This window comes from Anser anser (assembly GCF_964211835.1).
Source record: "Anser anser genome assembly, chromosome: 1".
Taxonomy (NCBI): Eukaryota; Metazoa; Chordata; class Aves; order Anseriformes; family Anatidae; genus Anser; species Anser anser.
In genome coordinates, this window is record NC_139720.1 from 208,624,052 (window position 1) to 208,650,367 (window position 26,316).

The following is a 26,316-nucleotide window of genomic DNA, read 5'->3' on the forward strand; positions in this document are numbered from 1 at the left end:
TAATACCGAAGTTAAAGCCTTTCTCTTTCCTTCTGTTATTTCTGTCCCTTTCTTTCAGTTCATTTTTTCAGAGCAGCACAATTCTGCCTTAATGACACGACGTACAGCGCTATCGGAGGGTTTCTGGAGAAACGTGCAAAGCAGTGCATATGGTTTTCGTTTCTGCAGTTTTGTATATAGCTCTGTCCGTGCACCCCAGACTGCAAGCTAATGTAAGCACAGCTTGTTTTATTCCTGCGTCGGATTACTGAGCAGCTCCGCGCAGACTTTTCTTTCCATGAACGCTCCCCTGCTAAAGCACAGAAATGAGGTGGTGGGAGTTACACGTCCACTTTGGCGAACACAAGGGGAACCCTTTCTGTGCTAGAACAACCGACTATTTTAAGCCTTGCTTTTCCAAAGGCTGTATTTAATCGTATTTACATGCAGGCCTTTAATTGACCACGTGAGAGAACAGAAGCCAACGAGCTCGGCACCGCAGGAGTTACCAGCCCAGTCTCCCCTTCCACACGGGGCCCAGGGGGATGAGAAGGACACAGTCTGTGCAGTAACTCCTGGCATATGTTGACTTCTAAAATGATTACGGCTGTTCTGTGTATTAGATGTGCGACTGCTTGCCTTATCTAAGAGCTGCAACAGTCTGAGAAAGAGTTATATAAATTATGCTAAACTGATTTCTGTCTCGGAGGCTTGCTGGAGGCTCTGAGAAGGAACGTGATTTGACCAAGCTTGTGCAGCCAGTCGGCTAGAGGCAGACGTGGAGCCAGGAGTTCTGCTTTTTCTCTGGCCTTGATCTCAGACCACGGAGAGCTCAATGCAAGGAGTCGAGGGCATCCCTGCGAGGAGGGGTAGGTCCAACATAAAGCCTGGGCGAGACTCAGGCCCTTCTGTAGCAGCAGCTGGAGATCAGGCATCGTATTTTTGGGTATGGCCACAGCACCAGACACCTACCTTTTTGCAGCGTATTGGAACCTCAGGTATCAGTCATTCCAGCTACTGCATCCCGATTTATCAGGCTGGATATATTTGCTAAAGACTTAATGTAAAATGAAACTTAGTCTTTTAACACGCCCAAAATGATAACATCGCCACAGTTTCATGGCATTTGTTTGACCAAATGAGTTCACACTGGAGGTCCTCCTTGTGTGTATGCAGGAATGGATTGCCTCCTTTTCCCTAGAGTACGCTAACTTGCACCATCGTTTAAAATTAAACTGAAGGCCAGCTTTAGCCTTGCCCCAAGCTGCAAGAGCAGGAATCGTAATGTACTGAACGCAAAGTAACTTCCCACTTGCCAGCGCAGCTCCAGAAGTTGAGCCCTGAAGGCTGAATAATTGTTGTTTCCTGTATTAGTTTGTAACAATTTATGAGAGTGGGAAGGAACAAAAAAATTCCTTGCAGTCCCTTGGGCAAACTGGGGATATGAGGGTTTCATTTACAGGAGTGAAATTCAGGTTTAAAAATACTCCAGCTGCAAAGAAGAAAAGCAGCGCAGAAAAAGAACATTCATGAGATGTCTTTCGGGATCTCCCCAGCCTTGTAATATGTCGTGGTTCCTGAGGCTAAAGGGTTATCATGCTTTTAAGGTGCATCTTAGAAGGAGGAGGAAGAAGGCTTCAGTCCAAGGGCTGCTCTGTTTAGAATCATTCGCTGAAAATTTTCCCAACTCACTTCTAAGCTGCGATCACATTTCAAGCGACATAGAACAGAAGGATTTTTTTTCAGATAGCCAACGTAAGATTCCTTAAGAACTGTATTTCATAGCCCCTTTCAGGCTTTTAGCATTGCTCACATTCTCAGGGAAGAAAAGTGTTCCCTGTATATCCCTATGAAGAGCAGAAATACATTAGCAGGGTTTTCTAAAAGGTGCCCCCGTTCTGGTCCCAGCGAAGTCAAAGGAGATTTTACCATTAACTTAAATGGTAGTATACATAAAGCAGTGCCCTGGTGCTTTTGAAATCCCATTACACCTTATGCTTTCAACCATCTGATAGCTGTAGATTATAAGGTATTTTGCACTGGAGAGATTTCTTAAAAAGGAAGCAGTAAGAGAAAGGAATGAGGCAGTGAGATAAAGCTCTCCCTCAAACACAAACCAAATTCAGACCAAATGTGTCACAGGCTTCTGAAACAAGTGGGCTTGTTCTCCTCGTTATTTACTCCCCAAACTGTTCCCATTTGGTCCCAGTTTCTGTGGAACAGAAGTTCAAAAATAGTGCACACAAAGCTGTTTTTGTAGTATTTCCAGCTGGGTTTGGAGTCGAATGTGCTTGAAGTAGTGAGAGAATGACTGATGTTATTGTGGTGAGAGCCATTTGAGTACCTGGATAGATATCTCGAGCCAGGCCTGGAAGCACAAGTGCAGATATCTCAAGGGAAATTGGGCTCACATGAGGTACTGTGGAATTTGGCAAACTCAGCAGGTCTTGATGGTTTCGATAAGCACCCCAAACTGATGCTGAAGGCCAAAATTTTTGTGCTTTGCCATCACCTTTTACAATGATTCAGACTCTGGAGCAGCTGCTGGAGCAGGTACATGCTGTCAGTAGAGTGATGGGGATGTATATCTGCCATTAGAAATGGCTTTTTATTATTATTTTTATTTTATGTTAAGTTCTTATGGGTAAATAGCTGGGGGAGGATGACACGCAGTTGGATACTATGACCATTTTACTTCACTCTGACTTTCCAGAGTCGGAAGTGACTTAAGGAGTTGTTCAGAAGAGCTCTCTGCCTGTTGCCCTCTTCCTAATTTAGCATCCTGATACCTGTATGTGAAGGTTAGCGTTCCATTGGGATCCGAGAGCAAAACAGGGCTATATGCACGGATCCTTAATTAAAAGAGACCTCCCAGCCTTCAGAAAAGGAAAAAAAAATCAAAATCTGGCACAACATCAAGTGGCATTAGCAGTATCAGCATCGCGCTAGGTGCCCTGCAGAAGTGGAAACTGTGAAAGAGCACTCAGAAATAATGACTGAGTTTCCATGATGCTGTCAAGACTTTCACATCCCTGGCTGCCAGGTGTGGATTACTTGAGCTAGAAATGTAAAAGCCTTATAAAACACAAATGAAGCAGAGAAATCGAAATCTCAGCAGGTGAGGATGTACCGTAAGAAGGAATCAGTCCTTTCAAACTTCATCCCAGAAAGGAAGAGGAGGAGCAAGAGCATGCTGGACCCAGCGTTTTCACATTTCCTTTGTTTCCAGAGCCTTTTTTTTTCTTCTTCTTTTTTTTTTTTTTTTTGGCTCAAAATGTCAAGTCTGATGTTTCAGATATCAGAAGCCTGTTTTATCCCCTCTCACCTCCACGTCTCTCTCGGCATTGTTATCACAATTACAAGAGCAGGTGACAGTTCTCTAAGCTCAGAATCCTACTACCCTGCAGTGAAATTCAATCGAGTAGCATCATTTCTTTGAAAAATAAACAAGACTGCAAGCTCTGCAACTGGGAAGTAAATTAAATGCTGGCTTGTGTTCGCGGAGCTTCAGAATCTTCTTTGCCTTTCATGTTATACTGCCTGACTTCCTATTAAAAATTACTGCTAATACAGTCAGGGCAGTGACAGGGAGGATTTTTGTGAAGGAGACACATAGCAATGAGCTTGTAGGTGACAGCTTTATCCTGGACGAGCACTAGATCTAAGAAAAATAGTATGTGGTGCAGCAGCACAAAATAAGGTGAAGTAATGTGGAGTCCCTTCACCCTCCCATGACACGTAATTCATGTCAGGTGAGAGGGATGCCATGCACTCCTGATGGCCCCTTTGCATTGATGAGGCTCACACAGGGGATTTCAAGGTTAGATATGTGCCGTGGAGTTTAATTACCTGCTGCCCTGCTCCACCTTCATTGCAATGTGTCTTCTGTAGCCAGGGGAAGATGACTAGGCAAAGAATAGGCAGTCAGGAACAAATTCCTTCTGTATGGCAGTAAATATATCTATTTATTTGATACAGTGAATGATAATCCTTTATGTATTTGTCCAGAAATTGTTTTTCATTTTATTTACTTACATTTTTAATTAATGCACCTGTGTGTACAGAAGGTTGAAGTTTATAAGGAAAGCCTTTATTACACCAGTCAGTATATGTGAAGTATCTCCCTGGGTTTTGGTAGATAGAGCAATTGTCTCCAGGCTCAACAGCTTCATTTATCTTCTCACGAGCACAAATCAAAAGATTTTGAGGGCACTTCTTGTGTAGAGGTGTAGACTACTAGCTGAAGAGGCCAAACAATGAGGATACCTAAATATTAAAAATAAATAAATAAATAAATGCTGTTTTCTTTGCATCTCACTTCTCATATGTAATATTCTCATAAGAAAAGCAAGTTTCATATTCTTTGCACCAGATACTTTTATTAATGCTGATTCGTTGAAGTGTAATTTTTTTACACTTTAGTGCTGTTCCTACCAGGTTTTGACACCAAACGCTGTTCAGACCAGCTCCTTGAGGTTATCGAAGGAAGTGGTTACATCTGAATTCGTACAACCGCACTGCCCTGAATGGCATTTAATCAGTTCTTAGAAAGCTGTCCTGGCGCTTATTAACTCCCAGGAAAGCTACCGTCTTCAATTGCCAGCTAGATAACTATTTTTTCTTTGCCAATAGATAGTTGCCTCTAAATGCCGAGGGAATGATGATGCTTGGTGGCAAGTGTAGGCTATAAAATATTTAGCTTTAACACACAATTGTGTTACTGCAGCCTCTAATAGGATTTGGTGTCAGGCAAACATCTGCCTTGGCCTCTGGCCCGAAGATTCAGAAACAAGCTATTAAGTTGAACGTTGCATAGTAAATAAATAAGGCGGATATGCTGCTAAAGTATCCGTACCACTGACCGACAAGCACGGTAAGTACCTAAGAGAGAAGTCCATCAAGAGTCTAATAATTTGTCTGTCGTCTTCGTGCGTTTATTGCAGTTCATCTGAATAAAGTTAAGTCGGGTAGGTAATTGCAAGCCAGACGAACGTCTTTATAGAGCTCACCACAGCAGAATTGGCTTTCGCGGGGCTTTTTGTCAGCAGCAAATGGTCCCCTGAGCACACCATTAGCCTGGGAGCTCCGTCGCTGGCACGAGTCAGTTGGTGATCTCAAGCAAATGGCGTTATTTGTCTGTGCCTCGGATTGCCAGCCTGAAAACAATGGGAATGGTAACAATTAGCAATTTCCTATTGAGCTTAGTGATATCCTTAAATGACAGATAGCGTAGTGTGAAGTCTCTGTTATGGGTACGGGCAGGATCGTGCCAGTTCGTAGCTTCTCACAGGCTAAGTGGTGATTGCACAAGGGAAACAAGCAATGAGACAAAGATTTAGCCAAGTTTCCTTCAAAATCTACCAGCTGCGAGAGTACTTGGACCAAAAATGTCCCCAGAGAAAATGGCAAAAAAACAAAGAATAAGTTAACATGGTGTATGCCGGTTTGTTCCAAACCATCGTCTGGTTTCTTCTCTGCTTTGATAATTAAAGCCCTTGGGTGGGGAGCACCTTAGAGTCCTTCAGAAGAAGAGCTTTGCTCTTGGAGATGTCTAGGTTTCACTCTTAGCAAACGTTTTCCCTCTCTCCTTTTTGGTAATGCAGAAGCATTTTGTATGTATTCTCCTGGGTGAGGAAGGCTGGACGAGGACAGGGAATACCTCAGATGATGCATTCCTGTGCTGTTCTCCAGACCGAGACCGTGCAGGTCTGCAGGCAATGCGTCTCATGTCATTACTCCTTCTCCCAGTGGATATCTGCGTGTTTACAGTATTTACTCAGGAAATGACTTGTTTTTTCAGTTGCTGATTAGATTTTGAAGCTGGCAGGGCAATTACTTCCATACTTAAGCTTCTGAAATCTCCATTTGAGGCCACACCATCTCGAGTTTTGCTCATCTGTCCCCATCGTGAGTTGTTTGTTTTCAGGAGGTTTGGAAGGTGGCTTGGAAGCTGCATTTTCAATCTTCTTCTCTTTGGCCACTCTAGCAAAACCATATGAGAGCATCACGCACGGCTGGCCTTCCAATTAATAATCTTTGCCCTCACCCAGCTGGTGGCAATCAGATCACTTCAGAGGTTTGGAACCCAACAGAAAGCTTGTGTGTGTCTTTCTAGGAAAGAATTGTCTGTGGTCTCACCGTGAACTTTAACTGTTCAAAACAAAACAAAGCAAATAGTTGCCGTGATTCTCTAATGCAATTCCCATGGCACCATTCATGAAATACCGCATGGAATTCTGTATAAATTGGAAAATATCCGTATAATACGTGTAATAGGTTGCAGAATAAGATGTAGAATGGAAACTAGAACCTGGCCGTAACTGCAGTGACTTGGTTTTATTTATTGATCGGCAGTTTTTCACATCTGCAGCAATGTTGACTATGGCCATACTTAAAGATAAATGTGTTTTCAGGTAGTAGTTTTGTGCCACTAACTTGGGGGCTCCCTGAAATTTAAGTTTGATTTTGTTTATCATCTAAGCCACTTTAAATAATATTTTCGCTAAGTCCTTGCATCTGCAACAGATGTGCAATTTTTTCCATTCGGTTCTTTGTGCTTGATTTTTTGCGTTCCCCCATCTCCACTCCCTAGTTTCCTCTTGCCAAGCCACCCATAATGTCCTGTTTAATTTGGAAGGTAGGTATGAGAGCCATGTACATGCACGTGTGCTTGTGTGTGCACATTTCAGAGGGGCCAGAAAAAGCAAGTCAGCTCTCAAATGGGTGCAGTCTGTAACCACTGAAACTGAATTCAGTCTTGGGTTGAAGACGGAGGTTTTTATCGGGTCTTAAGTGAGTATGATTTACTAATGCGTGCAATGCTCAAAGGAAAAAGAAATTCCGATCTGTGATCGTACCTAAGAATATAAATAGCACCGTGCTCAGAAACACACAGACAACTCTCAGACTTGTTGCTCACAAGCGTTGTTTGTTCTCATTAGTTCTGGAGTTAGTGAGAAAAAAAAAAAGCACGTTCATTTTAACGCTTCCTTTATGGAAATAACTTTTTGAGCCGTGTTGTAGCAGCTTTGGGACAGGAATATACTGCATGCATCCTCATCACTTTTCAGAGTTTATTCTCAGCAGCGAAGAACTTTGGGGAGTGTGCGGAGACCTTAATTGCCCTGAGTCACACCAGGCAAGTTTGTTTCCTTAACTGCTAGAAACTGGTAAGTGGCTCCAGCCACAGGAGAGGGAGAATTTCTTTTCCTCTTCACTTCATCTTGTCTCTGTCAGTCGGGTTATTCCAGGGCAATGCGAGTGAACGCAAAATTAGAGCACATTGGAAATGTTACTTTTAGCTATATTAGAAAAATGTGCAGCATCAGAGAAGGCACAGAAGTAGGATGAAGGGTTTTTAGAAGCCTCCTCTATCATTAATAGCGTCGAGTGGTCAGGGCACAATTAAAAGTTCCCAGGGTGCTTCGGTGAAGAAGGTACAACGGCTTTCTTTCAGCTGCCTTTATATTCCTTTTGGGTGGCCCACGATGCGTTATGATGAAGTTAGGGCACGCTTACGAAGAACAGCCAGGGAAATCAAGGACTGCGGAGACATGATAGTGCACGTACCGTAGCGGTTTTGCAAAATAAAGTGCCAGATGAGCAAATATATGTGAGTATTTTTTGTAAAGCATTAGTGTTGGTCACTGCGGATGGATCTGACCAAATGCAGATGCCTACGATGACGATATCTACGTCTGAATTAGTCAGGGGAGGAGAGGGAGCACCGCAGGAGTGAAGTTCATCAAATGGATTCACCCTAAGAGTCAGGGAAGTTTGGTTACCTAAACATGGATGTGCTACGTGGTCATTCGGAGCTTTTAGATCCCATTATACCTCACCAGTACAGTGAGTGAGAGTCATTTGGTTCCCCATATAGTGTACATCTGATCGGCGTACTGAGTCTTGTCCTGGTGTAGGCATCACAGGTACATCAGCCGAACCACCCTGTAAATGCAAAATATTATTTCCAGTAACAAAGACTTCCTTTAGCTGATGTGGTGCATTGTTACGCTTTGCAGCACCTGTCATGTCTGATGCCACATTGCTTTTCAGGTGTTTCTATGTTTTTTAGTTCTATTGCATAAATGATATTTTTCATCACAGAGTTCTGAAGCTCATACATGTACAGGCTAATACTAACTTTTCATTTACAGGATAGATTGGTGTTTATACCTGCCATTAAATGAGAGATCCTATACTTGAATATCAGCAAAAACGCGCAAGTTTTGAGTTGCTATTTGTTCTCAGAAATGTGGCTGCTGTTTGATTGGAATAAATATGGCAGATCAATCCCCAAGTGCTGACTGCACGCTGTGATTGTATTTCCATGCCCCATACGGCGAATATCTGCCTAAGTGAAGTGTTAGAAAACTGACAGCACATCTTGTACCTTCCTTGCTGCATGGAGCTGTCTGCTTGGGCAAAGTCTTCTGCCAAGACTTAAAACGTAACCGCTTGAAACTGTTTTTATTATTTAAAACTGCTGTTGCCCTTTTTGGGTGATTAAATTACACCACGTCCTCTAAAATGTCCTTCAGAAACCTGCGGTGTTCAGCGAGCAGCCATTCAGCAACAGGCTCCCTTTCATTGCTGATTAGAAACTAATCTGCACATCTCTGCCGCAGCTGTTTCTCCTCACTTACACCCATAGGAAGTTTACAAATATCTCTGCTATCACCGGGCCTGGTGAAGTATGCCTATGAAAGTGCAGTCATTATTCACATGGCCAAGATTTCCACCCCGCTCCGTGACAGATGTACCACTGGCGTCCCTCCTGTATAACTGAATCCAGTTTTAATCAGATATGCGTCTCCCTCGGAGAAAATGAGAAATAATAGTGTGGAATGAACCATGGTATTCCATCATCTTTCCGAGCCCCACTCGTATTTACTCAATCTTTGCTCACAGTTTAGTCAAGAAAATAAAATGGTTTTCATTCCGTTTTTGAGAAGTAATGTTTACCAAATTGTGTTCCTCTTTTATGAAAGATCAGTTTTAGCCCCAGTGTTCTGAACTGTCCTCAAAATAAGATAAAAGTGCTGGATACCGTTTTGCTTACCTGTTAACTTTCCTGGAAAGATGAATAGCCAGTGTTTTTGCCAAAGTCAGGGAATTTAAGATGATAACTAGAAAAAGAAGAAAGTGTGGAGTAGCCCCATTCCTGTTCACCAGGATATAATGTTAGCCCCAGCACTTTGGGCTGTTTGTATAATATTGCAGAACAAACCAGAAGACTTACAGTTAGAAATAACCCATCGACAGCAGGCAGACAGAGCTCACCAAGTGCCTGTGATCAGTGAATTTCATAGGGCAATGTTTCTATTATAGATCAGCTCTGTTAGGTGCTAATAAATGCCCCAAGTTCACTTACCCAAGTCAACAAAATCGCCCCAAAAAGTGTGTTCTGCCATGGGAACTGCATGCATCGCTTCTCTCCAATAAATTCAACGAGGGAAAGGGCCCAGAAAAATAAGAAGGAAGACAAGCTTTCAGGTACGGAGTGAGGACAAAGCCTGAGCAGCTGCGATATCAGTCGTAGGATTTGCAGTCACTCCACGCTAACGCGTTAAGGTTGAGCCATTTGTTGCTGTAAATGGATGAGCTCCCATTAGTGGAGCTCATGACTAATGCTTTTAGTCCCAAGTGCAGCGATTGCTTCGAGGTTTCAGCTCTCCTGGCACCCAAAGCCCTCCCAAACTCAGAGGTGTTTTCTTGCCAAAAGAAATAATCTGAATTCTCTTCTCTTTTCTAGAATCAGTGGATAATTGCCCCAGTAATTGCTACGGGAATGGAGACTGCGTGTCTGGGACCTGCCATTGCTTCCTTGGCTTTCTAGGCCCTGACTGTGGCAGAGGTAGGAATTTATACCTGGTTAACTCTTCCCTCCTCCCCTTCTATTAATGCTTTTCTTTGTGGAAGTCGTATTTCTGCCCGTGCCCCCTGCAAAGCCCACCTCATCCAGCCTGGGTATGCTGCGGAAGGATGGGAACGAGTTGGATCTGCAGGTTTGGTTCTTACTTGTCGTGATTGCTGTGCTCGTAGCGTCAACCCAACCCCCTAGCTGTGCGTGGACAGGCAAAATGTCACACTGGGGCTTTTCATCCTGGGAGCGACTTTAGAAAACATGACTTAAAAACGTGGCTTTGCTGTTTGTTCAGCAGACCCCTCCATCATTGCGTGGCGATATTTTATTTTAAGGCACTGCTTAGAGAAAACGTAAGTACCTGTTCCATTGCTGCAAGGCTTGCAGGTCTGCCTCAGCTACGACTGGTGGCCAGCACCCAGCAGGGCTGCAGTGGAGCAATGGCAGGCAGAGCTGGATGCTCTGGCCCCAAGTGGAAATCTTGGGATGCCTGCTTTTGGTTTGCTGCCTGCCCCAGCAAACAATAGCATACATTTTTTTTTCTGCTCAAGCGAAAAGCATTTTTTTAGTAAATCGCTTTGGAAGGATTTTCATTTGACCTGAAATTTTTAGGTTAGTTAAACATTTGAAAAAAAAAATGAAGTAGTTTTAGTAAGAACATGTTTCAGGCAGAGAAATCAAATCGTTGCACGTGGAAAATGCTGGAATGCGGTGTTTCAAACTTTTCAGTGTCTTTTTTGGCTGCAACTGCTCAACAAAGTGCAGATTTATTAATTGGGGCTGGGGGGAGGGAGGTAACGCATGAAGTCAGTGCCCACACAAGGAGCTTTGCGAAGGCAGAAGAAGGTCAGGCCTTCACCCCAGCCCGTTGCTGTGTCTGGGAAGCAGGCTGGGCTCCTTCCCAAGGGAGGGAGCCAAACTCTGTCCAACCCCACGTCCTCTCCCCCTCCAGCTGAGCCCTGCTGAGCGTGCGCCAGGCTTTGGGTCCCATCCTGCAGCCCAGCCAAGAGATAAGGCCGGCCACATCCCCATGCGGTGTGGTCCGGGCTGAACCCCAGAGGTGTCTCAGGGTTCACAGCCCCGCTAAGATGAATGGGGCCGGCTGCGTCCCCGAGAGCTGCCGTGTCAGACTTGTTGCTGACTCAGGTTACGCTTGGCGTGAGTTTCCGAGCTCCTTTTCAAATCCGTCGAGCCGGAGACGAAAGGAGTTTTTCCATCTCCCACGCCTCCTGACTTGAGCTGGGGGCAGAAGTTCGGGGTTCGTTCCCCCACGGCTCGCTGCAGAGCCAGGGCAGAAGGCAAAGCTCCTCCATCACCAGGCAGAATATTTAAACTTTGGGTCTGAAGGCTCTTTCAGGGGAGCTCGCCTCCCTTCACGGGTTACGCACCGAGGTTTTCTCAGGCTCTCAGCCGAGCCGCACGAGTATCTCCCATTTCACAAGGCTGCTTACCCTGGCTGATACGAACACCTCTCACTGGAGTCAGCCTTTTGGTTCAAAATCGTCTGGGTTCAGATCGCAGATTACTGTCCGCCTTTATGGAGACAGATTAATTCACGGAGCGTCCAAATGCTGTTTGTGCGTGCACTTCCACCCAGCGGGCTTCTTAAATGAGCACTTGCCACGGCTGTGAGATACGAGGGCCCCAGTGTTGGCTTCCTCTTGGTTTTCGAGGGAATCTAAGATGCTGCTTTTGACCTACAAATGCCTCAGAGGGCAGCAACTGCAGCATGTGCACAGCCACAACAGGATCTGTCGGCAACCCTATACAGGTTGCTGTATGGAGCAGTAATTCTCAGACAAGCAGGTCTCTGCCTGCCCCAGGATTTGTAGGTCCCAGATCTCCTGGGTGTTCGTTTCACCTTGTTATTCACCCCCCAAATGAGTGGGAAACTGTGGAACAGACAACCTTTCAGTTTTTAGTGATGGCTAATTATTAATGTGTCATTAACCAATTATTTTAAACCACATAAATGTGAACAAATCCCCAGCAATGTGCTCACGGGCCCTTTGAAGATCTTCTTGAACACGGAGAAGGTGTTTTTCAAGTCTACAAAGTAAAACAAACAAACAAATAAATGAATAATTTTCCTCTGTGATACCAAAGTTTACAAGAAAAGCGGTGTGCATTTGGGCTGTAGCTACCACAATCACACCAGAGAATTACTATAATTTGGGCGTCTTAGATAGCACTTGTTGGAACGGAATCTGAATGATCAAATTAATTACATATCATTACATGGAGAAAAGAGCTGCATGAGTAGCAGTGGAAAAAAAAAATATCCAGAAACCTCTTTTGTCTTTGTTTATTATGGTGTGCTGCAAAGGAGGTCTTGCCATTGCCTTGACATTTGCAACAGCACTTCCCAGGTTGTGCTGGAGGTATTCTCCATAGAGGGCTCTGTGGAATACCAGTCTTATTGCAGATGACCAGCAATTTATCTGATCTTGTACCGAGTGATCAGCTGTCCTGTCAGAAAATATGTAAGTCTTTTTCAGCAGCCTCTCACTGGTTAAAGGCAATTACTCTTCTTGTTGAAAAAAAAAAAGCTACAAACTGTCCTCTCCTGGTGCCTTGAAAGAGCAGGCTCCTCTACTGAGCATTTGAAATTTGAGACGGGGGGGGTGGAAAATTCCATCAGCCTAGATGAAAAGTGGAATTACAGAGTGAGTTTGCTGTGAACCATGTATTCAACACAGTGTATCTTAAACAATTTATGCGTTATATTGTATAGGTAGCTATCTCCTTGCAAATGATGCACTCGAAACACACCACTGCAATATGCTTTCTTTAAGGTGAACGGAGAGCTCCTTCATAATAACAGCTGCCATATTCCGTTTTCTTCTGAACTTCTTTTATTTCAATCAGGCAAATATCGTTCATTGCACGTCAGGCCAGTTTAACAGTCAGAGCTGGTAATGCTTTGTGTTGAGCGTGCTGTAGTTCTGTAAGCCTCAGACTCATCTGTAACAATAAATGAAAACAAGACAGAATGGGCATTGTGCAGTTACTGCGTTAAAAGGTGGTAAGAAAAAGAGAGGAATGTTTCCGTTAACCACGTTAATAGCTCTTTCTGCATGTGCTCAGTCAGGAACAAAGCAGAAGAGGTGCATTGTATTAATTGCATGCCTAACGCAGGTGAATTAAGCAGCAGACTAGAATAGTCCTTTCACATTTATCCTGCATAAAAATGTTCATTAATTGCCTTTGTGAGGGGCAGATGACAAGCCCAGCTGCTCTCACCTAAGGATCTAAGATGATGCTCAACAGTGAAGGAGAGAAATGTGAGTTGGTTATAGGTTTTTGCAGGTGAGTTTCACTGGATGCAATTGAAGAGAAACAGGACTTAAGCAAGAAGAAATTTCAAGGGATAGTGAGCAGGAAGGTATTGCTTTTAAGGGACAGAAATCAGCAGCTTCCTTGGAAAAATCAGAACAGAGGACAAAGGGAGCCAAAGTTGGCAGCTGTGGAGAACGGAAAAGGGAGAAAGCATCTTCAGAGAGGAGCAGAAGGAAGCTTAGAGAACTGCAGCTGATCCTTTTCCTTCCCTGGGGAGCCTGCTCTGTATCTTTCATCCTACTCGGCCTGGCATTTTCTAGAGCTAGCTCATTTCTGGGGTCTACCATGCCACAGCTTGATTTTGTTGTCTTCTCCCCTTGATCACAGGGAAGAAGAGGCAATGGGCAGAAATTCTTACGAGAGGCCCCGGGCCCAGCCTGGAGCCCAGGAGGTGCCCTCTGCCCCTCAGGAAGCACTGCTGGGCTGGGCGGGTGCCGGAGCCCTGGCACAGGCTGCCCAGAGAGGGGCTGGGGGCTCCTCCTTGGGGATCTCCAGCAGCCGCCTGGACGTGGGGCTGGGCCCCCTGCTCGGGGTGGCCCTGCTGGAGCAGGGCTGGCACCACAGGGACCCGCAGCTGCCCGACACCACCAGCCACTCGAGGATCCTGTGAAGAAATCCTGTAGCTAGTTTTCTTCAAAAACAGCCAACTTAGTTGGAAACAAAGAGAATTAAAAGATCTTTTATAAACCAGTATAAAGATCAGGGGATATAATCAGAGAACTTCTGTTCCAGGGTGCTTGGGAAGACTAGAGGCCAGATTTGCATTGTGTCTGCTGATGAATGGAGACCAGCAGAGGTCATTGGAGGGGGCTGGAGATCCAGCTGATGGTATGACTTGAACTAAATCAGGGAAAGAGAATCAACGTGGCATTCTGGACTCAGAGCAAAGTAACTGAAAACCATACAGCTGAGAATTACCACAGCAAAACAGGGGAGTGATTTGTGTACAGCTAAGGTCCGCAGCAGAGGCCATGTCAAGGAAAGTATGAAGTCTGGCAGCGGGTCAGGGATAGAGATAAGCAATTTAAGGTCAGTGGTGCAGCTGAAAAAAGACACCAGTGCACTGGAAAGTCAGAATACAAGAAAGGTCTGAGCTTAGTTAGTGAAATAAAGTATCGGAGACACAAAGCAAAGAGATGTCCTAACTCAAGAGCACTGTTTGTTTGTTTTAAACATCCATCAGAGAATACAGTTAACAGCTGGGTGTCGTGCCCGTAAAAGAATTGGTTTTGGCAAAGAAAAGAATAACATACCCCACTGAAGAGTGTATAAGAAGATTATAAATCCCATGCTGGATTCTTATGCTCTTTTATGAAGTGAGAGTTGTGTACAGTTGGTTTTTAATGTGATTTTCATCATCTTTCCCCAGCATCCTGCCCAGTGCTGTGCAGTGGAAACGGGCAGTACATGAAAGGGAGGTGCTTGTGCCACAGCGGCTGGAAAGGAGCAGAATGTGATGTCCCCACGAACCAGTGCATCGACGTCACCTGCAACAACCACGGCACGTGCATCATGGGGACCTGCATCTGCAACCCAGGATACAAGGGCGAGAGCTGTGAAGAAGGTATTTGCAAGACCCATTCAATTAGCCTCTTGCTTTGATTGTCGTGGTATAATTACATGGATGGAGGCAATTCGGAATGGGACTGGCACTTAAGCAGAACAGTAATAGGCACCTTAGAGATACAATGGATGGATGCAACATAAAAATGATATGTTGTAATAACTTGTCGTTAGCTATCATATTTGTTCAATAATTGGATGAAAAGCCATCAAATGCTTCAGATAGACAAATCTAGTTGAAAGACCAGAACATCTAATCATATGTTCAAATGTTCTTATTAAAGCATCGTTTCCATTTACACATCCAAACGTATAATTACTTTTATAGTGCTTTCTTCTGTGCTGTGCTATGCCAAGTATTTCAGTTGCTTACATATACAAAATGGTGGCATATGAAAGTCCCTGATTCTTGTCAGCTTTAAAAGCTTAGAAATGCTCAGGACTTGAATTAAATTCTGCTTCAAAATCAGATATTATTTTAATGGCCCTTCCATAGATTCTTTTTTTTTTTTTCACATTAGCCCCCAAACATTTTTTCATTTACATTTAGATTTGTGACTCAGAAATGCAGTGCCTTTTAGCTCTTATCTTTAATCTTTTTGTGCAGGAAGTCACCTGTCACCATAAACCTTTATCTTCCCTAGTCTGTGACTGCTTCTTATTGCTAAAAGAAAAAGTGGACAGTTTTGTAAGCATACGAGTCATTTGGACAGTTACAAAAATACATCAAAAGTGCCTGATTTACAGAATACTGTTCATCACTTTTGAAAATTATTCTCAGAATTCTATGCAGAGAACCTGAAAAATAATTATGGCTAAATTATGCTTCTACAAGTGCAGATATAAGGCCTCTGCACCACGTGCTAGACTTAAGACATCTATTTGATACATGTACCAGATTCACTATGTCTTGAATTAATTTGTGGTTGTCTTCGTGCATATGGGATAAAGATTTATCTGAAATGGCTTTTATTTTATGGACGATGGAAACAGGCTGAACTGACATTTAAATGGCATCTAATCCAGCAATTCTTTTGATGCATCAAATGTATTGGAGTGGGACATCTCTGACGTAACATGGCTTCAGTGTCTGTAGTGTTGGAGATGAAGAACATACCAGCTCCGTAACTGTAAGCCATATCTTGAGAAAGCTTTGGCTTAAGAAGGCACAATTCAATGAAGCCATGGGGCATGTAAAACCCAAAGACGGTGACTACTGAAGTACCTTTAAAGCATCTCTGTAGACCTCATATTTACTAGGTATCTTTACTGAATAAACAGAAATTAAAAGATCCTGATTTTGCCTTCAGCTAGGTGTGTTTAATGTGTGTAAATCAGAGAAAGATTTGCCCTTTTTCTAACAGGAGCCTCTTTTCCCTGGTCACATTTAAAGCAGAAAAGCCAGGCTCCTCTCAGTTGTTTTATGCTCACTGTAGCAGGGGACAGCTTCAATCCCACTAGGTAAAAACTTGAAAAAGAATGAAGAGCAAAGAGAACATGATTTTCCTTATGAGCTGTTTAGGATTTTTACAGCTATGCATTTGTTTTTCATATTCAAGGCATAATTTGTATTGTGTTGTGAATAGGGGAGGTAAGTCAGAAATATGCCATGTGGGAAATCTTCAGGACGTGTATATATTTATGCATTCATATCTTTAAATCTAGTTAAAAAAAAGTTGATTTATACTAGTTTTTAAATTGTTTTTACTTTTCAATTTCTCTTCTAAGAATGACCATCTGGTATTGATTACTTTTTATTATTTCTCAGTTCTTGTAGCTTCACTGCTTACTCGGTGTTTATAATGGATTTTCATTCCAGTGTTTCTTCTGTCTTTTCTTTTCCCCCGTAGAAGCTCAGCAATGTTTATAAAACATCGGCCACCAATCTTACATGAGTTTTACTTTTCTCCTTCCTTAGTTTATTGGGACATATTTTACAAGGCACGGGCTAAGCCAGTCAGACATTAAAGGGAAGGGAGCAAATTTAAGCAGTGAAAAATGAGAAGTTACTTTTTGGGTACTGAATAAGCCTAATAACTCGTGTGACCAATGAAGCATGAAGCAGATTGGGGAAAAGTGTAGAAGAGGCACTAGCCTTGCTTGCCGCCTGATTTATCTCCCTGGCAAAGGTTCTGCACAAGGCTGAACTATAAATGGGGCATTTTCGAACCAGGAATTAGACCATTTGGGACATTTTCCAAGCAGCAACACAGATATATGTAAAACTCTTTTTTTTTTCTTTTTCTAAGTATGCTAGATTTTGTCTGCTCTGCCTTCCTGCCCCACTCCCCATCTCTGCTCCTCTCGGCAGCTTCTCTCCTGAGCAGCTAAATTTGTCAAGCAGAACTCCCTGAAAACATACCATTGTACTCCAAATCCACTAAGCAATTGATTAAGAAGAAAGCAGAAGCCCCTAATCCCGTCCCAAGGCCCTTGCGATGGTGCAGAAAGCCTAAAGAGATACAGCTAGCGAGGCTGAGATTAAAGTAGCCATTGTGTGTGACATTTTCTGAAAGGGCTCATTTCAACATGAAAAATGGCCTTGGGATTATGATAAATGGGGGGTTCTGACATGCACATTCCCCTCCTATAATCGTCTGTGTTCGAGCTGAGATAGCAGATTGTCTGCCTCCTGTGATGGAGCCCCCTGTAAAACTCACCTTTTTCCCAATTGACCTTCAGAGGGGATGATTAATTGCCTGGAGGTAGCCTCTTGTCAGTTAGCCTGTGATCTTTGTTCTCCACGTTCAAACCATCTGCTGAGAACCTACGCGGCTGCTAGTCTGTTCCTCGGTCCTTTTCCTACTTATTACTGCTGAGAAAGAACAGGGCCAGGGCTCCAAGGGTCTCCTGCTAAAATTGGCACCTAGCTCCCAGCTCACTAACAGTGAAGGAGATTTATAGACTCATCCTTTTCAGCCTCTTACAATTTTCAAGGATTGTTCCAGCTACGAGCAGGGCTCCAGGAATCAAAGAAAACTGAAAACGCTCTCACATGCCTTGGGATAGTAATTGCTGAGCCATTACTTGTCAGAGCGAGAAGGTTTTGAGGATCCAGGGAATTATCAGAGCAGCTGTTGTGTTTCTTTTTAAGGTTTCTGGATCTTAAACAGGTCATTGGGATTCTTATTAGCTCTTGCAGGGAAAAAAAACGAACCGCAAACCCGCTGTGTGTGTGTGTGGTGGCCGTGTTCTGCTCTTCTGTATTAGGGCGAGGAGCTGGACAGCTTTCCCCTGGCTGCTGAGCCAGACTGACACTTGTCACTGATCCCCAGGGCACTGCCACACACCGTTTCGAGAGAGGGGAAGAATTTCTCTAGGCTGTCCTATATCCTTTTGTATATAAATAGCTGATCAGCTCCTCCGGTTCTTTTTTAGGAGGGTGTCTGGTGCGTTGCATGTTTTGCTATTGCTGGGTGAAATTCTGCCATGGGTAGAGGAGCTGATGGGTGCCTACAAAACCCACAGCTCAGGAATCACACAGCAGGGCATTTGGTCCTTCGGTGCGCGTTACTGTGCCACGAACCCAACTGGATGGTCTCCAACGTTGGTTTAAAAGTGCCTCCTCTTTAAAAGCAGAAGCCCTTTAAAAGAGAATTCACCAATCAAAAATAAAAACCACAATAATACCAATATCCAATAAATCATAATTTGGTTTTAATCCTTACTTCAAAAAAAAAAGTATACGTTTAACACAAAATTCATGCGTCTGTGAAACCTGCATAGATTTCAGCACGTTCTTCAATTTAAGCATGTGTTTTGCTGAATCAGGATGTAAACTTCTGCTGAGTCTTTATGCAGAATTTCTCTCTCAGAAAACTAGAGCTCAGCTTTGATTTCATTAGTAAAGGTAATTTCGGTTATTCTAACAGAATAAATGGAGATGCAGTATGTGTACAAGACGATATTATTCTTATCCTAATCTTAATTAATATTAGCCTGTTCTTACAGGAAAGGTCATTTATTACTGTAGGCTTGACTAAAAGAACTAATTTCATCATGTATTTTTTTCTCTGTTTTTCATGTGTTTTAGGTCTCACTCCATTTTGGGGACAGTATCTTCTTGAAGCATCTGTTTTGTGCACATCAGGGCTTTGCATTATGCCTGGAGCCTTGAGATACTGTATAAATGAGCCTGTGTAGATGGCAATCCAATAGCTTTTTTTTTTTCTTTTCCTGAAATTCTTATTTATTTCCTGTTTCTCCTTCCTCTTCCTTCTTGCCCGTAGTGGATTGCATGGATCCTACCTGCTCGGGACGAGGCGTGTGTGTGCGCGGAGAATGCCACTGTTCAGTTGGCTGGGGAGGGACAAACTGTGAGACCCCACGAGCCACTTGTCTGGACCAATGCTCTGGCCATGGGACCTTCCTCCCCGACACTGGACTCTGCAGCTGCGATCCCAACTGGTCCGGACACGATTGCTCAATCGGTAACATCAGCGGTGACTTCTTGTTGTTTTTTGGTTTACTTAAACTTTGTAAAATATTCAGACTTCGATCTGCAAAACTAGCGCTACAAATGTGTTCCAGTAAAGCACATGTAGGGCATGACTGGAAGCAGAAATGCCATAGCTCACCTACATAAATAATTCTGCTTCTATAGCCAAGCATAGAGCAATATAATAAATAACCCCATTAAAGCCACCTAGGCTTGCTATTGTTCATTATATAGCTATGAGTGTAATTGATGGTCTACATATAACTGCTTGTTCTGGTGTTAGTTCTTGATGAATCCCAGTAGCCACCGAAGGGTCTGTTTTGATTTTTAGGAGAAGGTTAAATATTCTTTAGGTTGCTGTAAACAAGAAAAAGAGGTGACAGTTATTCAAGTCTCATTTCCCTTCAGAGTTTAAATGCTGTGATTTTCTAGGCTCAGCTAGAGGAAGATGAGTGTCACAAAAGAAAACTGTAAGCACTGTCCCATATCAAGTGAAAAATAAGTTAACTGAGTAGAATCATTGAATACTACAAGCACCTACCAAGAAGACAGATTCTTATGGGCAATTTTGTGTAAAGTCTAGAACTTTAATCTTCCTTCATTCCTCAGCTAAATGGACATCTCGCTCAAAATCTGTATCAGGTATCTGAAATGGAGGCTAAAGAAAAACTGTTCAGGAGCCTTTTCTTCCAAGTGCAGTTAGCTTTTAGATGCCACACTGAGAAATGCTATAATACATTAAATAGTCAGAGCCTATGGGACATTAGTCTTTTGGCTTTTGTTCTGTATACCATGCTCACAAATAAGAGACCACAGCAAAAACAGCTTCTTTACCTTAAATAGCTGGGATGGAACTAGGCCAAAAATCCAGGGCAGTTCTGTATAGGCAATGAAATGGAATGAATTTTCAGCAAAGTGACAAAAAAAGACTATTATGAAACTGGATGCAGTAGAAAAAATGTGCAAACAACATTTTCACTGAGGAATTACTATAACATATAAGAAAAAACAGGTTAACTGCTTACAAGTATTTTACATCACTTACAAGTGAGTAACTTGCAAGGATGGGGCAAACTGAATAAGCTCTTATAAAGGGTAGGAAAAGAAATGGCTTTGTACAATAATCATTCAGGTTAGATGCTAGGAAGCTTGTCATATGGTAAAATTAACTGGGCTGAAGAACACAGCAAAAGAGGAGGCCTCCTTGCCTGGGGCTAACACTAGGCTGATCAAAACTTTGCCAGATGTAGAGAGGGAAGCTATCACACGTTGATAGGAGGATAAATTTGGTGTCAGACTTTTTCTTTTCCCCACATTAATGTCTTCAATTCCGTACTTAGTGAGTTCATTTATAAGACCATGGAAAAGGGGAAGGTGGTAGTGTATTTCTAGTGATTTTGTAGCATGGTTCCTAACTGAGTCATTATTCTGAGTTTATGTGGAGGTTTGGGGATTGCAGGGATGGATTTAGAAAACTGTTCATTTCTACACGCAAACAGAATTCGCTTTCCCTTTGTTAACCTGCATGGTCGTGTACAGATGATTTATAAGCTTTCCTTTTACTGCTTTTATAAATCCATCTAGTGCAAACTTTCTTTGGCAGTGTGAGGTTATTTGAGACAAACTTGAGCATCATGCCAAGACCTTTTTCCTCACCAAGCTGCTTGTAACATTCAGGTTATTGTGCCTCACAGCTAAAATCACAGCTAAGGTGATTTGTAAACTTCCATTTCTAACCCGGACCTTTCCGCTGAATTGATGACTTGATTTGAAAGACAGATTTACTCACAGGATGTGTGGTACTCTTCTTGCATGATTAAAATAGAGTGAGCAAGTGTGTTAGTACACATAGCAACACTCTGCCCAGTGGGGGCAGTAGGGGGTTCTCTAGAAGAGACTAAAGGCGCCAGATTTTTATTGTCCTCTAAAATAGGAACAAATAGAACAGAGAAATTATTAAGTGAAATACGTAAGTACTTGTATAAATCATCATCAGCTCAGCAAAGCAGTTAGGACTATGTTAAGTGCCAGTGAAGAAGTAATGATGTGCCTGTTTTGTTTTATTGTTTTTTTAGCCTTCTGTGCGTACCCACTGCCAGTATAGCCATAGTACCACAGATTTTTCACTCTGGAAATGTTTCTCTTAAACATGCTTCACTCTTTCATACAAGGGACAGTTTCTCTGGGTCCTTTTCCCCTCAGTAAGCAGCTCTTTTTTGGTAGATCACCTACTATAAAGTGAGTCTTTTAACGAAAGGTAGAGAGATGAGTCCAATGATGACATTTACGCAGAAGAAAAAAGGGTATTTTGAGTTCTCCCTGGAGAGAATGAAATCTCTTCCCTGTTGCATCCTAGTACTGCCATAAAAGCAAATACAAAAAGGTCCCAGTTCATCTAAAATGTCCAAGGCAATGCTTAGCACAAGAAGTATAATTAAGGAGCCACTCATCCTAACCCCTTTTCTCCAGAGTCTACCATTACAGATCCTCTATATCCCCGGCTTTTGCCATGCTATCTCCCTTCACCTCCTAATGAGCCCTAGCAAAGGACTTCATTCCCCAAGCATGGCAGCTAATGAAGCCATTATAAGGCAGCTCTCTTAACCTCTTATTGTCTGAGTGTAGCAGGAAGAAGGAAATGGCCTGTGCTGTAGCATGAAACACAACTTAATAGGTGATATTAAGAGTGAGTCTCACTCTTGACCGATTTCAACTGGACCAAATGCTTCTGGCTAATCAAGAGGCAACAAAACACATACCATAAGATGTATTTGCTGAGTGCAGTCAAATGAACAGGTGAGTCAGGTTCTCTGCATTTGGGGAATGGGGAGTGTCCCAAAGGGATCACACAGATGCATCCATACGGTCTCAGGCCCTTCAGAATAGTGTTATGTTTGGATCCAAAATCATTCATAAAGGAGTTATCTGATGTCCTTCACTTTCCTCAAATTTAAAGCAATGATTTTCACTGTCCTTTCTTTGACAGTTGTCGTCTTGGCATGCACAATACCCACTAGAATCATCTGAAAATTGATAATACAAAGTATATTACATCTCAATGTAATAAGGATACAGATTTTTTTCTGGGCAGTTGACAATGGTTGTACATTGACCTGCATACAGATAAAGATTCCTTCTCAGTCACTCGTTTGTAGTGACTCACTTCATGCACAGTTGACATCCAGTACGATACTTGAAATCTTTAAAACTAGACTGGAGAAGAGCAGTAATAGGAATATTATTTGGTCCTGTGTTGTCAGGGTAGACACAAAATCGTAGGCTGGACATTCAATGATGAGAGTTAGCAACTGGAACTAGGATTACTGGGACTCCTATACAAGTTATGAGTTATGATGTTTTACTTCACATTTTGAAAAGGCTAAGAGAGCATGCCTGGCCAGAGATTGAGACTGAGCTTGTGTGGTCATATCTCATGAAATCTAGAAGTTTGATCCTATCCATAGCTTCTCTCACCACTTGGGCTGGTAGCAGTGTTTTCTGAGGACACACCATTTGAGTTAATGATGGCCCTTTATTCCCTCTGCAACATGGAGGAAATAATACTTCCAGTGATTTGTTGCCAGACTTTGTTAGGTCTACACTCACAAAGATTTTAGGCATTTATGATTCATCTTAAGCAAATACAGATTTTCTAGCTTTGATGCAGTGTTGCATAGAGCCTCTTCTCAGCTTCTGAAACATCCCCATGTCTAGGGCAGTCTACTGGAAAGCCACCATAAGGCCCTGAAGTTTTGCTGTGATATATACAGCAGGTGTCTTCCCACTCAGAGAAAGCATTGGACCTGCTCTCGCATTTCTTGGGAGAGCATTCCAAGTACCAGGTCAGTGCAAATGCTACAGGCAGTCCTCATCTCAAAGTAACGAATGAACAGGCTGGTCCAGTCCAAAGGGATGCCAAAGTTTAGGACAGGGATTTCATGACCTAAGTATTAATGTCACCTGGGTATCTTTCTATAGCACAGAGTGCCTATAGTTTGGGATAAGAACAGAGTTTCCAACCATCCATCTCCTCAGCATTTCTTAATGGTATGTCCACCATGCGGTAATCTACAGGTCAGAGCTACAGGGTCTCAGCCCCAGCTTCCAGATCCTCTGAATTTGTTTCCAAGATCTATGGCACTCGGTTAAGATTTATAAATTTCACCCCTGGTGATAGCTGCCAAAATGTTAGGCATTTATCCTGGCCACACTTACTGTCATTGGTAATGTTATAAATGTCTTTGGTGGCCAGAAAAAAATGTTTCTGGACGAAGCCAAGTCTCATGCCATCCCCTCCTGCCTTTAGATTTCCCATGACATTGCCAATTTAGCGGGACAGTTGCCCTAGAGAAGAGAAACATCTGCAGAGGGCTGTTCAGATTGTAGTTAAGTGGAAATCCTTGAAAGAGAGCTTAATTGAGTCCTCATCGATTCAGCTGCCTCCGTATTTGGGTAATTTGTGTTACTTTGCAGCCGTCTGGGTTTCAGCTTTTGAGAGATCCTCAGTTCTGCCTAATAACTGTAGAAGTCTCAGCAGGCGTTATGATCAGATTCTTCTGGAGAGAGACATTTACAAAACTGTGAGATACAGCATAAACAAAATAGGAAATCACCTCTTTGACTATGTGATCAGTTAAAACAGAGTAGGGGGGGGCTCGAACTGCAATGCAATCATCACAGTTTTTGCAGATATGCCTAGATAAAGCTGGCCTCCTTGCACAGTGGGGAAATAGTGTGGGTGTCCATAGGGTAAGCAAAAGACCAGGTATTCATCCACCAGCTGAAAAGCAGTCCTAGGTGGCTTTATTGCTTTTGATAGACTGGAAAGTTGGATTAAGAATAAAGCCAGCATGGCACGCGTACCCATGATTTCTCATTGCAGGGAAAACATATTCTTATAAGTTATTGCACAGCACATTAAAGTCAACAGACAAGCTGCTGTTGGTTTGCAGGAGTATAGATTAATTAATGTCCATTCAGCACCAATGATTAGATTTAGGATTCTCTATCAGCTAATGGTAACGGCTGATTTTCTTAGTACCAGTTGGATTGTGTAAATTAACACTGGAGAAATTCTTTCAGAGAGCACCTAACAGAGTTCCCCACCACAAAGTTGTGCAGTTCATTGAAATAGGTATATTTTCTGTATTCCAATTAGTAGATAAGACCAAAAGGAATGAACTTTTAAAGGGGAAAGCCACAGCAAATGCATCTTTATTTTCCGATGTCTTTTTCATCTGGAATTGTGCAGATTATCACACGTGCACACAGAAACACAGCTCTCATATATCTTATCAGACAATGTCATATCCCATTGGTCAAACAGCACCAGGGTTAACACAACATGTGTGAAAAAAACAAAATGATTTCCTTGGGCTTATTGGTGTCAACCTTACAAAACAAAGTCTCATGTTAAATTCATGTCATGCCCAAGGCCACCAAGATAAAAGTCCATCCCCAGAAAATGTTCACATAATTCCTCCTTTAGACCATCATTTTCTTCATAGAGGGATAAGAATGTCTCTGTAAAAGATGGGTGTTGCATCAGCTGTTGCATAATACAGGCTGGTACCTCACTACAGGCTAGGGCAGTTCCCCTTTTAATGGCTAGGAAGTAAGTGCTTTGTCTTTTTCTTCTATTTAAAACACACAGGGAAGAACAAAAGAACTAAATCACAGGGTACAACATGTGAAATTGATAAGCATCTGTATATTTTTGATCCTAATGGCTTAAGAAATAGATATAGGGAGCAGCCTGTATTCCACTGTGAATAATCTTCCTTCAGCTTGGAGCTTGTTCTCACCACTCCTACAGTGTAGTGAGAAACAATCTGGAGCAACCGAAATTTTGGGAGCACATGGGCTTCAGAAGTAGATTTCACAAGATACCATCACAGTCAGACCTGGTTCAATACTGAAATTGCAAACCTACTCCCCAAAGCCTTACTTGGTCCCTTAGCAGTCATTGAAGGCCAGGAAATGTTTTGTACCAGCAGAGATTTCATCCTCAGCTTTGCAGAACCGTAACATGCTGATTTGTGAACTTGTGATCTTCCCCATTTTATTTGTGCGCGGAGAAGTTTTCTCTCCAAGGGAATAAAGTATGTGCAGCCCGGAGCTGTTACACAAGGCTATCAGAGGCTCTGCCGAGCAGATAGCTGCTTTGTGAATTGTGTAGGAATAAGGGAATCCAGAGAATCAAAAGTGTTAACAAGAAACTTATCATTGCATAACATAAAGTGTTTGATGGCGTCTGGGTTGTGAGCACAGATTTCAGCCTACCCATTCCCAAGATCAACTCGCCCTTTAAAGTCTTCTAGGCTTTTTATTAAAGATGCAATAAAAGACTAAAACCAGCCAAAACATATGAAATAAAAGTATTCAGGAAGGCTTTCATTTGAATACCCTTTTACTCCCTTTCCCTTTGGTTATTGAAAATGTGTAGAGACCCCTGTGTGGTGGAAAAAAAAATAAAAAATGGCAGTAGTTGAGACATGCTGTAGTTATTTTTGCTGGGAGTCCAATTATTCGAAAGTCCAAATATCCTTCTGGTAAGAAGATTAAAAGGACACAGTAAAGAGAGGTGAAAGTTCCCAATAAGACAGAAAGTTCAACTTACATTTCAAATATGAATTCCTATTTGCAACCTGATCGTAGAGAAATAGGCTTAGCGCATTCCTCTGGCCAACCAGAGATCCACTAAGCTTGTCTCATCTTTGGGATCTGTTTAAGAGCTTAGTTTAGCCACCTTTCTGTTTTTAGCCACTTTTCTGTTTGCAGCAGTCTTGGTCAAATACAGGGACCAAGGGAGAGATTGAAGGAACTGAAAACTTGTGTTCTAGCTTTCGTTTCAAACTGGGCCAAAACCAGTAAGTGGTGATATCACCCGTCTGTCTCTGGCCATCGGATCACAAAGAGTTTGGTCTGATTAGGTCACGTCTCGGGCTTAGAACAGTGTAGGTCCAGTGGTGTGACAAGCAGTCCCTGCTCTTCATTGCCCTTAGGCGTGCTGTGATGAGCACAGCTTCTTTCTCTCGTTTCAGCTCTTCTAGCACCAGTGCCGATCTATGGACCCCTCAGAGGGCAACGCGAAGGCTATTCCATTCTCTGTTTGTTTTCTACAGTTAGGGCT

The 26,316-nt window shown here is 42.7% G+C and overlaps 1 protein-coding gene across 6 annotated transcripts in view; it reads left to right on the forward strand.

Moving 5' to 3' along the window:
* Nucleotides 1-26,316, forward strand: part of TENM4 (teneurin transmembrane protein 4) — a 1,267,116-nt gene that overhangs the window by 1,101,245 nt on the left and 139,555 nt on the right. For all 6 annotated transcript variants that reach the window (XM_083820251.1, XM_083820252.1, XM_083820255.1 and 3 more), the window contains 3 exons: nucleotides 9,734-9,835; nucleotides 14,553-14,747; nucleotides 18,976-19,176. In XM_083820251.1, the coding sequence (XP_083676377.1) occupies nucleotides 9,734-9,835; nucleotides 14,553-14,747; nucleotides 18,976-19,176 (498 nt within the window). The remainder of the gene's footprint in view (nucleotides 1-9,733; nucleotides 9,836-14,552; nucleotides 14,748-18,975; nucleotides 19,177-26,316) is intronic.